Source organism: Eucyclogobius newberryi, unplaced genomic scaffold (assembly GCF_026437365.1).
Source record: "Eucyclogobius newberryi isolate DKJ021-1_F unplaced genomic scaffold, fEucNew1.0.hap1 SCAF_18, whole genome shotgun sequence".
Taxonomy (NCBI): domain Eukaryota; kingdom Metazoa; phylum Chordata; class Actinopteri; order Gobiiformes; family Gobiidae; genus Eucyclogobius; species Eucyclogobius newberryi.
This window is the reverse complement of record NW_027315812.1, coordinates 9,109,308-9,124,416: the sequence shown is the minus strand read 5'-3', so window position 1 is coordinate 9,124,416 and position 15,109 is coordinate 9,109,308. Positions and strand designations below refer to the sequence as shown.

At 40.4% G+C, this 15,109-nt stretch overlaps 1 protein-coding gene across 4 annotated transcripts in view; it reads right to left on the bottom strand.

The window, feature by feature from the left end:
- Positions 1-15,109, bottom strand: part of LOC140364374 (ribosomal protein S6 kinase alpha-3) — a 77,446-nt gene that overhangs the window by 21,340 nt on the left and 40,997 nt on the right. For 3 of the 4 annotated variants that reach the window (XM_072450476.1, XM_072450477.1, XM_072450479.1), the window contains 2 exons: positions 5,338-5,454; positions 1,778-1,859 (listed from right to left, as the gene is read on the bottom strand). In XM_072450476.1, coding sequence (XP_072306577.1) covers positions 1,778-1,859; positions 5,338-5,454 — 199 coding nt within the window. Of the gene's footprint in view, positions 1-1,777; positions 1,860-5,337; positions 5,455-7,453; positions 7,581-15,109 lie in introns of those variants that run through there. The other variant, XM_072450478.1, reaches the window with a different exon arrangement.

Sequence of the window (15,109 nt, the reverse complement as noted above, 5' to 3'; positions counted from 1 at the left end):
AAATGCAAAAAACAAGGAAGGTAAATAAACCGAGCATCTTTGTCTACAGTTTTGGTTTCTACATCGGTTTGTTTGTCTGGAATCGTGACGTCAAATCTAAAGTGTACAATTGAACCCGGAATATTCAGTCACAAAGGACAAGATAATTTCCTCATATTTACAGACCTTGATTTTATAAAATTTTGCTTTTTCCTTTTCAAAAAACAAAATAAAAATGGCTTTCTGTATTGATGTAACGCTCTAAACAAGACAGCGTTTTAAAAACAACACACAAAAAACGATATTAAAGTGATTATACGCTCCGCCCAGTTCAGTTTAGTTTAATCAATTTACCCATCACAATAATTACCCTGTACTTTTTTGTTGTTTCGTTTAAGACATTTACTTGCAAACATTGGTCTAAATCTGGAGTGTTTCTTCAGTTTGTGTCCGTCTCATGTCGAGGCGCGAAACTCCACTTTGGGCGATGACGAACGAACCACAACAACGAGGGAAAAACAAGCTCCCCGCACGCTCTGGGACGATTCACTTAGAGCCAGGATATAAACGGAAACAGGCCATTTGTCTGCGAGGCCAGAGCCAGAATGTGTGGGGACTGTTTGTGACTGTTTTAATAGCAAAAGCACATATTGAAGTCTGACAACGCAACAGACGTTCTAGTAGTCAAAGCCAGAACATCTGCATGGAGAGCAGAGCAGCTTTAAAGTGAACATAAGATGCATTAATGTGGCTTTAAGTGGCTTTTAAAACGCGCTTTTGGTCACATTGGCATTAGTATTTCACATTTTCTAACCTAAAATAATGTGGACAACACACATTACACACTGCACCTCCGTTTCCATAGAGTTATTTCGACCGGATTTTAACCTGTGACGCGACAATCTGGGGGACGTTGAAACGGAGTGATTTGTGAGGCTTAGAAGAGACGACCTCGTAAACGTGATTGATGAAACAAACGTTAAAGAAGCAAAACGCAATTTAAGCTATGTTTTTGAGGAGGGAACAGTGACAAAAATTAAATAAAACATGATTTAAATCCGACTGATAACTAGTAGTGCACCTTTAAGTGAACATATGATGCATTAATGTGGCTTTAAGTGGCTTTTAAACGTGCGTTTGGTCACATTGTTATCAGTATTTAAATTTTTCTAACTTAAAATACCTCAAAATAATGCGGAAAACAGACATTACACACTGCACCTCCGTTTCCATAGATTTATTTGGATGTTGGCGCGCTCTCCCTTTTCGCCAGTGGGAATAAACAATGAAAAAATAAATAAATAAAGCCCTTAGTCATGTGTCCACCCGTTTGTTGTGGACACATTTGACCGCACATCGAGTCCAGTGACGGTTCATGGATAACGGACAAAAACTGAGCTCGCGACAATCTGATTTTAACCTGCGACGTGATAATCCAGGGAAAGTTAAAACGGAGTGATTTGTGAGGTTTCGAAAAAAACAACCTCGCAAACGTGATTAATGAAACGAGCGCGAATGAAGTAAGATTCGACTCCAGCTGTGTTTTTGAGGAGGGAACGATGATAAAACATGATTAAAATCCTTCAAATAAAGTAAATACAGTTGTCACAAAATCTGTATCAATTCAAATAACATCGACATTTTATAAAGGTTCCTTGAAAGTAAGAGTTTTTAGCTGTTTAAAGTGACACTGGCATTGTTGTAGAAGACCCGATTTGGAAATATACAATAAAGATGATTGATTTAGCTGCAGAGAAGTGCCACCGTACATTAGACTCACGCGTTTCACCAAACAAACCTTTTAGCGTGGCCTTCTTCAGGACTTTCATGGCGTAGAGCTGCCCGGCGTCCGGTCCAGTCACTTTCTTCACTAAAAACACCTGAAACAAAAACACGGGATTAATAAATGTGGTTAAAGAGTCACAAATCTTTATGCATTATGATATTTCTTAAAAACGTACAGTAACTTTAGAGGTTCAAAGAGTCAGTGTAAAACTCTGAACTCAATTTCTGTATGAAAATAGAAAAGCTAATCTAACCACAATTGCAAATAAGCTAACGAAAATTGCAAATAAAATAAAAAATCCCCAAAACAGTTCAGTCTCATTGGACGAAACCATTTCATTGCGGTTTTATTGCAGTTTTTTTTTTCTGCCTATCATAGCTTTAAACTTATCAATCTGCTTACAGTAAGGATCTAGATTAATGTCAATCAAATCAAAATTAGCAATTAGCAAATCGCCAAAAGACTGCGACATTTGAAGTGCCATAATTTGCTCCACAAATGACAAAATAGCCCGTCTAATACTGCATAATTGCTTATTGATTATTGCCTAATTCAGTCTTTTTTCCCAATTTGCCCAAAATCCTATTAAAAACATAAATCACAATTCCATGTTTTTCCCAGATCTAATGCATTTTTCCCCCTGCAAGGTATTTTTGAGCAAAAACCGTCTGCTATATGCTAAATATTAGCTAATCAGATGCATTTAAGGCCATAGTGAGGACTTTACAGTTACAAAGTGCACCTTTAAACACGCTTCCAGGCTACGTTAACGGACAGGGAAACTCCTCCAGGATTTTACAGCCCAATATTAATGTCACGTTAATACGAAACCAAGATGTTGGCGGCGCTCGCGGACGGCGGAGACTGCGTCGGTTTTCTGGGTCGCTCGTGGGGGGATTAGCATAAACACACGCGCCGTCGTAAAGCTAATTGCTCTTTCATGAAGGCGATTTCCATGGCAGCGGCTCTCGCGGGAACGGCGGAATCAAAAGGCGCGCTCGCACTTGGACGGTATGGGGTTCGTGCCCGTGGATTATAGACGTTTTGACCATGCACAAGGCAGACAAAACTCAGCGCAATATGCATATGTTCTGAACAGGATGATGGAGAGTGATTGAGCAGAAGTATCAAGTAGAGCTAGAATTTTCATCGAATCGAGATGCAATCGTTTCTACTCGTCTTGGAGCTTTTTAATTGAGAGCTTTACAGACAATCCTGGGAATTTAATCTATTTATTGTAAGAAAAGAGTAATGCCATGCAAAGTAATGGAAGTAGGAACTCAAAATTAATCGCTTTAATAATTGTAAAAGTAAGATTACATATCGTTTACTTTACGTTAAAAATGTAAACGACATACATTATGCAGTAATTGTATTGTTACCAGCGGTGGGAAGAAGTAAATGTACAGTTTCATGATTAAAAAATGTGACACAAGTACAAGTGCAAATACTGGGACCAAATCTGTCCTGAAGTAAAAGTAAAAAGTAAGCAAAACAAAAAACTACGAGCTACTTTTAACATGGTTTCAGTAGAATTTCAGATCATTCTTTTGCACAAAATTTCGATTACGATTTGTCGGCAGAAATGCTCAGGATCTGGTGATGATTTATGAACTCATGGGACTAATCCAGGATATTTGAAACCGAGTGTTTTCTGGGGTTCAGAGGGAAACAACCTCATAAACAGGAAACAGGAAAAGAGCCTGAATTAAGCTAAATACAAATACAGGTATGTTTTTAAAGAGGGAACAAGGTGAAAAGCTCAAAATGTCCCTGACGGAGACAATAAAGTGGACTTTAACCTGAACTTTAACCTTAAAAAAGATTGATTTGGCTAAATATGTGCCCATTTTGTTGGCAAAACATAAGAAAAGAGTTCTAATTGGGCAGGAATGCATTAGCAACAACATCTCCATGAAGAGACGCGCGTGCCCTTTACCAGGAAAGTTAAACACAAACTGTTCCCTTTGTTGTACTTTTAAACTCACGATGCTTCTCGTTCTCCCCTGGACAAAGTTCTGAGTGCGGCTGTGGCAGTAGTGGCAGTTCTCCCGTGTTTAACGCCCGAGCATGATTAATCTGTTGCTCCGTAAACATATTGAAATCAGCAGATGATCGGGATTGACTCATCGTCACAGCACAGCGCTTGAACTCACCGTTTCTAGGCTTCTGCGCTTGGACTACAGTCTGCCATTTACCCAGAGATGAAATATTTATCTTCATAATTATATAGATATGATATATGTAAAGGTCAGGGAGCAGTGCAATCGCATTTTGTGCAGCGCCCTCTTCCCACCAAAGTGTTAAAATATAACTTAATTGAGCCAATATTGACCCATGTTGGAGATTAAAGGCTAAAAGTCGATCTGCGAAAAAGTGTAAATATCAGCCAACTTAGAAAAAGCTTCAGTTGTAGTCATCTGGAGCTTAACTGAACTTAACTGAAGCTTTTTCTACTATGGCACACGCCTGGACGAATGAGGGATTACACCGACATCAGCCAACTTATAAATGAGTCCATCTCTATTTTTGAGCAATAAAAACATGAGATATTCTAGTAAAAGCACTCTTTGTGAAAGGTTACACGGTGCCCGTAAAACACAATGCACTATTCACTGAAGTCTTTGAAGTCTGATTACAGAGCAACACAAAGGCTTGACAGAAGGACACGGACTCAAAACATTTGCTAAAACATTCAGTGAGAAGCTCTGAAGCATTGAGAACATTTCATCCAGTTTGATTTACATTTTAACAAATCCATGTGCGATGTTATGAAATGATGAGCCGTTTCCTTTTGACTGATTACTTGTTTAGACCTGGTTTAAATTTGGGGACGAAAAAGGCTGAGGTTGTTGAGTGGATGTCTTATTTATTTATTGAATTTATTTCTTATTTATTTGACAGGAGCAGTGTTTATATCCCAGCTCCAAACAGCACAGAGTGTTGTTGTGCCCTTTGGCCTAAGTGTTGGGGCAGTCCTTCTGTAGTCCGGGTTTAGTTTTGGTATCATTTTAGTCCAGATTTAGTTTGGTGTTTGGGAAATTAATCAGTGGTTTTCACAGTTACATTGTGTTTGACCAGTTTTTTCATTTTTAATCAAACTTAATTTGGAAAAAAGTGAAGTTAATGTGACGCAAACCAAATGTAAATATGAATAAAAAAATTATACAATAGAAATCTGATGGTTTGTTTGTTTTTTGCATCTAAAATTCTCACAATTTTTATTTTTTTCTTCTTATGTATGTTACTTAATTTGTTTTTTAGTTTGTTGTGTTTTTTAGTTGTCTTTTTTATGTGTAAAAATGTGGTGAATGTGGAATATTTTAGTTTTGTTTTGCAACTGTAGTGTATTTAAAAAATAAAAAATGTAATTCTCACAATTATTAGTTTTTAATTCTAATGATTATTGTTACCAGTATAATTACAGTTATAGTTTTACTGAATAATTTGTTATTAATAAAAGAAGTTAAATTGAATCAAACGGATCATTTAATACAAAAAAATAATTGATTTAATATTTTGTTTTTGCCATATTGCTCAGCTGTAGTTCTGGTTCATAAAGACCCACTCACCTTCCCAAAAGACCCTTGTCCCAGGACTTTTCGGAGCTCGAACTGCCTCGGGTCGGCCTTCTCGCAGCCCTCCTTCACGTGGTGAGTGATGCTGATCTCTTTGATGGGAACATCGTCCTGAAATCACCAACAAACAACGTTTTTTCAGCAGTTCTCACACTTTCTGGCAGGAACAATGCACGGTGACACATTTGTGAGTCACGGCGGCGTTACTCAGCAGCAGGGACAGCAGAAGTCTACTCGTTTTAGTTGTTTAAATGTCTTTAAATCACTGGCAAATCCGTTTTAAACCCAAAATGAGAAAAAAACACGTGATCAAACATTCACAATAATCAAGTACAATATCATATAGTGTAATACAATTCACAAAGTCAGGACTAACTCATGACTAAGCAGGATAAATCAAGCCCTAAACCAAACCAAAATTAGGACTAAAGCGAGAAACACAAAAAGCAGGTTTAAAACGGACACATATTATGGATTGTTTGTATTAATTATTGGCCTTTAAACCAGCTTTTTAGTTCCTTTCCTTTGGTACAAAATTAATCAACATTAAAGTTTCATCATTCGCCTTCTGGCAACAGTTGGAATAACTACGGGGAAAAAACGAGATATTTTAGCTACGTATGATGTAAGATTTGACAGCAGATCGAGTGCTTTCTGAGGGAGAGGGCTGCGTGAAAAGAGTGTGAATGACGTTAAATACAACTCCAGGAATGTTTTTGATGAAGAAACAATGTTATAACATGGTAAAAGCTCAAAAAAGTAATTATTGTGCTTAAAACATTAAACCTTAAGACCGTAAATGACTAAAACTAGAGGTTTAAAACAACTGGACAAGACAATTCATTATAAAAAGTTAAAAATGGGTAAAGGTCGCGTTGCTACTGGCAGGAATCAAACCACTAACCTTGAGCTAAGTGGATGAAATGAGCAAAAACGCCAAAACTAAGGACAAAACCGGACAAGGCCGTGAGTCATTTCAAAGACAGGGCTTTCCAAGTGTATTCTGGGTAAGGCAGTTTACAGCCGAATGCAGCCGGCGGTCTCGTTAACGTGTCAGATTCCCTGGCGAGGCGTCTTGTATGATTAGTTTGAACATGAGATGGTCTTCGTGGCCCCGCCCCCTCCGACACCCGCCTCACGCCGAGACGACTGAAACAACGTGGCCCCAATTTAACTGCTGTAGCTCCACGGAAACGGGCCCAAACGAGTGTCTTACAGCGGCACCGCGGCTGCAGATACATCAAGGGCTTAACGTTGTGAACATGCGGAGGCAGAATATATATCTCTTTCTAAAACGTAATAGTACAAATGAGACTTATTGTCATTATTAATTGTGTGTGTGTTTGTGTGTTTGTGTGTTTGTGTGTGTGTGTGTGTGTGTGTGTGTGTGCATGAATGAAAACATAATTGTATAATATTGTTTGCCGTGTACAAATTAGGGACACACCGATATATTGGCCCAGAATCGTATATAATAATAAAAAGCACTGATATACATTTCTGCTGCTGTATTCTATAACAGAACAGACAACTTTAATATGAGTCAAAAGACCAAGACATGACAAAGTAACAAACTTTTAAAAGCTCTAGAAAAGTTGTAAACAAAACTTGAATATAAGTGCGACAGATTCACGCAAATACAGTGTGTGATGAGTCTGGGGAGGAGAGACGGGAGGAGGCGGAGCAACACGAGGATGACACACTGGATTGGACAAGTTCAACACACTTTAGGCTGAGAAATAATATAAATAAAACCGGAACGTCACAGAATGGAAAAGTGTGAAGTCTAATTTTACTCTAATAAAGAACAATCACACACTAAAGCCTAATGTAGCTAAAGAAATGATAGCGCTATCAAACTTTGTCCTTTTTTCCCCTCATAGAAGTCTTTAATGTGTTCCAACTCAACATTTAAAAATAGATTTGATCCTTATTTTAGAATACTTAAATATGTATTACACAGAATTAAAACTACAGCGTCAACACGACTTCATCCGTCACGTTTTTCTCTGCTCAAAAACGACATACGTTTCAAAGCGTGTATGCCCGGTTTTAAAGGAAACGTGGACCCCGAGCGCTTTCCCTGTACCGTCCCTTCCTCCTATCGTACCTGCGGATCCCAGGAGACGGGTCTGCGGGTCCGGGTCGGCCCCAGTGCATTGTGGGTCCTGTAGTCTCTTCGAAGAGTCTGTGGAGCTAACATGTTTCCGAGTAGGTCTGATGTGCTCTGACGATGCACTCGACATGTGCCTCAGACGCTCTCCTCTCCCTCTTCCATCCCTCTATCTCTCCTTCTCCCTCTTCCATCCTCTATCTCTCCTTCTCCCTCTTCCATCCTCTATCTCTCCTTCTCCCTCTTCCATCCTCTATCTCTCCCTCTTCCATCCCTCTATCTCTCCTTCTCCCTCTATCCCTCCATCTCTCCCTCTTCCATCCCTCCATCTCTCCCTCTTCCATCCCTCCATCTCTCCCTCTTCCATCCCTCTATCTCTCCATCTCTCCCTCTTCCATCCCTCCATCTCTCCCTCTTCCATCCCTCTATCTCTCCTTCTCCCTCTATCCCTCCATCTCTCCTTCTCCCTCTATCCCTCCATCTCTCCTTCTCCCTCTATCCCTCCATCTCTCCCTCTTCCATCCTTCCATCTCTCCCTCTTCCATCCCTCCATCTCTCCCTCTTCCATCCCTCCATCTCTCCCTCTTCCATCCCTCCATCTCTCCCTCTTCCATCCCTCCATCTCTCCCTCTTCCATCCCTCCATCTCTCCCTCTTCCATCCCTCCATCTCTCCCTCTTCCATCCCTCCATCTCTCCCTCTTCCATCCCTCCATCTCTCCCTCTTCCATCCCTCCATCTCTCCCTCTTCCATCCCTCCATCTCTCCCTCTTCCATCCCTCCATCTCTCCCTCTTCCATCCCTCCATCTCTCCCTCTTCCATCCCTCCATCTCTCCCTCTTCCATCCCTCCATCTCTCCCTCTTCCATCCCTCCATCTCTCCCTCTTCCATCCCTCCATCTCTCCCTCTTCCATCCCTCCATCTCTCCCTCTTCCATCCCTCCATCTCTCCCATCCTCCATCTCTCCCATCCTCCATCTCTCCCATCCTCCATCTCTCCCATCCTCCATCTCTCCCATCCCTCCATCTCTCCCATCCCTCCATCTCCCCTCTCCCCCTCTCCATCCCTCTATCTCTCCTTCCCCTCTTTGCTCCTTCCATCTCTCCTCTCCCTCTTTGCTCCTTCCTTCTCTTTTCTCTCGCTCTCTTCGCTCCTTCTTTCTCACGCTCTCTTCGCTCCTTCTATCTCTGTGTTTTCACCTTCTTCACTCGCTCTTGTTTGCACCTCTCTCCTCAACGATTTTATTCTGACACTGGATATATAGTATTTTCAGCACAAATGCAGCAAGATGCATCATTGGACTTTGCATGTAGTAGTAGTAGTAGTTATATTTTTACTTTGTACTTTTATTGTAGTACTTGTATCATAGTAATAGTTGTAGTAGAAGTTGTAATTGTTGTAATAATATTTGTAATAGTAGTTGTATTGTAGTTGCAGTTGCAATAGTTGCAAAAGTTGCAATAGTAACAGTAGTAGCAGTAGTACTTGTTGTAGTAGTAAAGCCAGTATTGAAACTAGATACAAATAAACAAAACAAATGGACAAGGAAAAAGTACATAAACAGAGTCAAATTGACAGTCTTGAACAGTTTATCAGCTCTAGTTTAAGACCACATGGAAACAAAGAAAGTACTATTATTATATGTTAAAAATAACAGTCTATAGTCTGTTTTTAAACCTATTTCATTCAAATTTAAATTGATAGCATTGTATTGAAAGCACTCATTACAAAGCACAAAAAGGTAAAGTACTTCATCCTAAGTAGTGGAGTAGTGGCAGTAGCGTATGCAGACCTATGCATTAAGCCGTAGTAACAGTTGTAGCTCCTCTTGACGTGTATACGGCTTTTTCCGTTAATAATACTTCACGTTTCCTTCATACAATTCCTTCTCTACACTTTTACAACACATCCACAACGGGCCCGTTTACATAAGAATGCATGTTTTAGGTCAGCGGTCGACAGCGCTCATAGCAACGAGCGCGGATACATCCTTGGTGTTTTATCGCCACATAAATAAATCCGTAAGCTGGAGAGTTGAGAGGCGCAGGAGGAGTAAATATAGAAGAGTCTGTGGAGTTTGGTGGCATTTGTGCAGTGAGTCAGAGCCCAGATGGAGGCTGGCAGCGACAGGATGCCCATGTAGCGCCTCTTCATCACAGGACAGCACTGCCAAGCACCTGTCCCGGAGGAGGAGGAGCACCTGAGCCGCGCCCACGCCCAATCACCTGAGCCCCGCCCACCTGTCTGCTCACCTTTAAGTAATCCGTACACAATTTTCTAAAAGGTAGAGTATCATTAAAAGACACGAGGTTCTACAAATGTACAAATAAAACAGCAGAATGAAACGTAAAGACTCTTATTGTGAAACCATGTTCAAGTATGACAAAATTTAATGAAAGGACTCTGAGATAATGAAAAGTGTTGGATATGTTTTTTCTGTTTATGAATGCTTTTGATACTGTCATTTTGAAGTTATAGTTACAAAAGGGTGGGATCAAATAAGATAATAACAATAAGTATTATTCCTTCTTGACTTGGGACTGCTCTTGTGATGTTGTTCATTATGACTAGGGATGTCAAGATTATCGGGTTAATCAGTAATCGTCATCATTCAGGTCACAATATAATCGTGAGAACTAAAAGATGATAATCCTGATAATTTTAGAAGAAAAATTAAGTCTTTTTTGTTCAATGTACAGCCCGAAAATAAACCTAAACGTAAAGAACTTCATTTTATCTGTCTGTTTTAGTCAAATTTAACTTTATTTTGTCTTGCAAAAAGTTCAGTTTGGTAAAGCCGCTCACAAATAGTATAATAGGAATAGTAAAATGCCAGACCACGAAAATGAAAGAAAATGAAAGATTTTCCTGTTGTTTGGTCCAAGTCTCAATAATTGTGAAGAATCGTTAAATTGTGATCTTTTTCTCACAATAAACAAAACACTAACATCCCAAATTATTACTTGTGTTTGAATATTTGAAATTTTGACTCAACAAAGACTAACAAGACAAGAGGACTAAACCAGGTTAAATGCAAGGACTAAACAGGGTCTAAACCAGCTCAAAACTACTACAAAGGGGCAGATTTATGCATGTTTATACATCTTTTTGCAATATTGCATTCATTTATAGAGTTTACCCTTGCCTGCCCTTAGTTTAAACCAGGTCTGATAAAGCACTCTCTGAACTCAGGTCTTACCTCGGGGGGACAACAAATGGAGAAACTACTGCTGGATTAATCGAGACAAGACTAAAACCAGGCCACAATCAACTTCCTAAAATGCGAATGTCATAATAACACTTTCCATCAGTCAGCTCTGAACGTCTATAAATACGAGTAGTTCACGTGAGTTGAGTCCTTACAGTAAAACACTAATTAGGCAGCACTGTCCTACTTCTCTGTCCTGGATTTAAACATGAGGACACAGAGGGAGCTAACGGCGAGCTAACGAGGCTAAATACTGACATCACACAGACTGCAGACTACAGACTATAATACTTCGACTGGAAACAACATCGCTGCATTTGACAAGCTCAAAAACACGCCTCGACTCTTAAACTTCTGAATATTTTAATCCTGAAAATTGGCAAAATTAATGAGGACATCTAAGGCTATGGAATGGGGGGGAAACTTGTCGAGGCACTCAAAATACAAAGTGCAGGCAACAGTGCAAAAATATAAACACATTAACACAATTTTGAGCAGATGTGAGGACTGAAGGACTTCAAGATTACGTCATGAACCAGTAGTGTAACGTCGCCACAACCTTATGTAAAAATGACATAAACATTTTTTAATGCACCTCCACACCTTTAATAAGACTTGGAAAATTAATAATAGGTTTGCATAACATCAAAATGCTTGAATTAAAAAAATGAGTAAAAAGCACAACGTTGTGTTATTTGGACCAACTGAAAAATTGTTCTGAGAGCCGCATTTGGCCCCTGGGCCGTAGATTGGACATGCCTGATCTCCTCTCTCCGTATCCTTCACTTTTAGCACTGAATTGGCTCAGATCTGGTTCAAAGTGTTGGTGTAAATGACGTGATGTGGTTAGAGGACTGCAGATGGACTCCAGAGACAGGTCAATTGAATTAAGCAGAACTGTGCACACGTTTAGAGATCACAGACCGCTGGAAGAGAGCGGGAACAACAAGAGGGATTAGACCAGAGCTAAACCAATCCAATCCAAGCCAACTTTATTTATAGAGCACTTCAAAAACAACACAGTCGACCACCGTGATGGACACACACTAAAAACGTTCAAAACCAAGACTAAACCATGGACGAAACCAACAAACGGTACAGCTGACCAGGAACGTCTAACAGGATATGGACTAAACCAGGACAAAACCAGGACAAAACCAGGACAAAACCAGGACAAAACCAGGACAAAACCAGGACTAAACCAGGACTAAACCAGGACTAAACCAGGACTGAACCAGGACTGAACCAGGACTAAACCAGGACAGCTCTGACAGACAACGACCACTACAGCTGACCAGGAATGTCCAACAGGAGATGGACTAAACCAGGACTAAACCCTGGACTAAACCCTGGACTAAACCCTGGACTAAACCCTGGACTAAACAAAGACTAAACCATGGACTAAACCCTGGACTAAACCCTGGACTAAACCCTGGACTAAACCATGGACTAAACCATGGACTAAACCCTGGACTAAACCCTGGACTAAACCAGGACTAAACCCTGGACTAAACCCTGGACTAAACCCTGGACTAAACCCTGGACTAAACCCTGGACTAAACAATGGACTAAACCATGGACTAAACCATGGACTAAACCATGGACTAAACCATGGACTAAACCACTAAACCCTGGACTAAACCAGGACTAAACCCTGGACTAAACCCTGGACTAAACCCTGGACTAAACCAATAAACCCTGGACTAAACCACTAAAACCAGGACTAAACCAGGACTAAACCATGGACTAAACCAGGACTAAACCAGGACTAAACCCTGGACTAAACCCTGGACTAAACCAGGACTAAACCAGGACTAAACCAGGACTAGGTATGTCACGATATAAAATTTTAGTGACACAATTATGATGAGGAAAAACATCAGAATTTGGGATCATCTAGGGATGAGCCCCGGGCGCAGAGCAGCAGTTTAAGACGCTCCTCTGTCGCTGAACTCTCGCCCGTTCTGTTACATGTGAAGTGTTCAGATTCAAGACAGATAGAGACTGTGTGTGTCCCTCGTGTTCCTCGTACAAATAATGCCAAAAAGTCACATCTCAGAAAAACTATTTCAGGCGTCAGACCAAATAACTTAAGGAAAATATCAATCACAAATGACACAAATATACAAATGAATAAACACGTAAAATGTGGACTGCTAAACATTAGAGCAATTTCCTCCAAATCGCTCTTAGTTAATGAATTAATTAGTGACTATAACATAGATCTTCTAGCTCTAACTGAAACGTGGCTTCAACAAGACGACTACGTCAGACTAAATGAGTCCACCCCACCCACCCATGTTAACTTTCAGACCGCCAGGAGCACAGGCCGAGGTGGTGGTGTGGCAGTGATCTCACACTCAAGCCTACTCATGAGCCCTAAAACTAACAATGCATTTCACTCATTTGAAAGCCTTATGCTGTCGATCACATGTCCAAATATGAAAAACCAAAAAGAAGTTTTGTTCATAGTTATCTACCAACCTTCTGGTCCCTACTCAGAGTTTTTAACAGAGTTTTCTGACTTTATATCAAACTTAGTGTTAGCCTGGGATAAAATAGTTATAGCTGGAGACTTTAATATCCACGTGAACATGAGTGATGACGCTCTCAGTAATGCCTTCAGCGCCTTGTTAGACAGCATTGGTTTCACTCAGAATGTAAATAAACCGACTCACACTCTGGATCTTGTCCTAACGTATGGAACAGAGATTAGTGACCTCATTGTCCTCCCTCAAAACCCTATATTGTCAGATCATTTCCTAATTACCTTTCAGTTTATTCTTAAAGATCATCCAGTCCCACAAAATAAAGTTATAATGAAAAGGACAATATCTGAAAAATCTATCTCAAAATTCAAAGAAATAATAGAGCCAATATTCAGTGACATGTCATGTGATCCTGCTGAGAATAGTTTTAGTCCCAGTATAAGTGATCAATTTGTCGACTTGACCATGAATTCTCTGAAGTCTGCTCTTGACGTGGTCGCGCCGTTAAAACAGAAGGTCATTAGGCCAAAGCGCCCCTCCCCATGGTACAACCAAGAACTGCGTTCACATAAACAAAGAGTTAGAAAGTTAGAGGGATTATTTCGTCGCTCTCACACCGAAGAATCCCTAAAAGCATGGAAAAGTTGCCTGCTGTCCTATAAGCAGGCTCTGCGTAAGGCCCAAACCAGATATTATTCAAATCTAATAGAAGTCAACAAAAGTAACACTAAATTCCTTTTCAGCACTGTAGCTAGGCTAACAAACTGTCACAGTGCAGTAGAGCCCTCAATCCCAGCTACACTCAGCTCTGATGATTTCCTCCTATTTTTTAACAATAAAATAAAAACAATCAGAGATAAATTAGATGAAATTACCCCCGCTATTAGCCCTGAACTAGCCCAAGCTGTAAATCTAACGTCCCATATAAATCCACCTGTAAACTTAGAAAGGTTCACAGCTGTTGATCAAGCAGAGATAACTTCAGCCATTATGTCCTCTAAAAGCTCAACTTGTGTCCTAGACCCCATTCCAAGCAGACTCCTCAAAGACTTTCTTCCCCTAATTATAGACCCTATTCTTAATATAATAAATACTTCACTCGAAAGTGGCTATGTTCCACAGTCCTTCAAACATGCAGTCATTAAACCTCTTCTGAAAAAGCCTAATCTAGATCCCGACCTATTAGTAAACTACAGACCTATTTCAAATCTTCCCTTCGTCTCTAAAATCCTTGAAAAAGTTGTAGTAAAACAGCTTTGTCGCCACCTGCAGGACAATAACTTATTTGAAGTTTTCCAGTCAGGGTTCAGAGCCCACCACAGCACTGAAACTGCACTAGTTAAAGTCACAAATGATTTGTTATTAGCCGCTGACGATGGACTGGTCTCAATCCTGGTTCTGTTGGACCTCAGCGCAGCGTTTGACACCATTGACCACAACATTCTACTGCAGAGGTTAGAATGTGATGTAGGTGTTGGAGGAACAGCCCTCAGCTGGTTTAAATCCTATCTATCTGATAGGTTCCAATTTGTTAATGTAAACCAGAGCTCCTCACCATGCTCTAAAGTAATTTACGGTGTGCCACAGGGTTCGGTACTCGGTCCAATTCTGTTTACTCTTTATATGCTGCCATTAGGCAACATTATCAGAAAGCATGGCATTAACTTCCACTGCTATGCGGACGACACTCAGCTGTATTTATCAATGAAACCTGATCAGAGCGATCAAGTAGACAGACTTAGTACTTGTGTGAAGGAGATAAAAACCTGGATGACACTAAACTACCTGCTTCTTAACCCTGAAAAAACTCCCTCGTGTCCGTCTGTCCGTCTGTGAGAGTCGGATCTCTCCTTCACTGGAACTCCTCCAGGTTTCTACGCTTTTTTCCCAAAGAGGATTTTTTTTGTAGTTTTTCCTGGCCGAGAAGGAGAGTCTAAGGACAGAGGACCCTGGGACA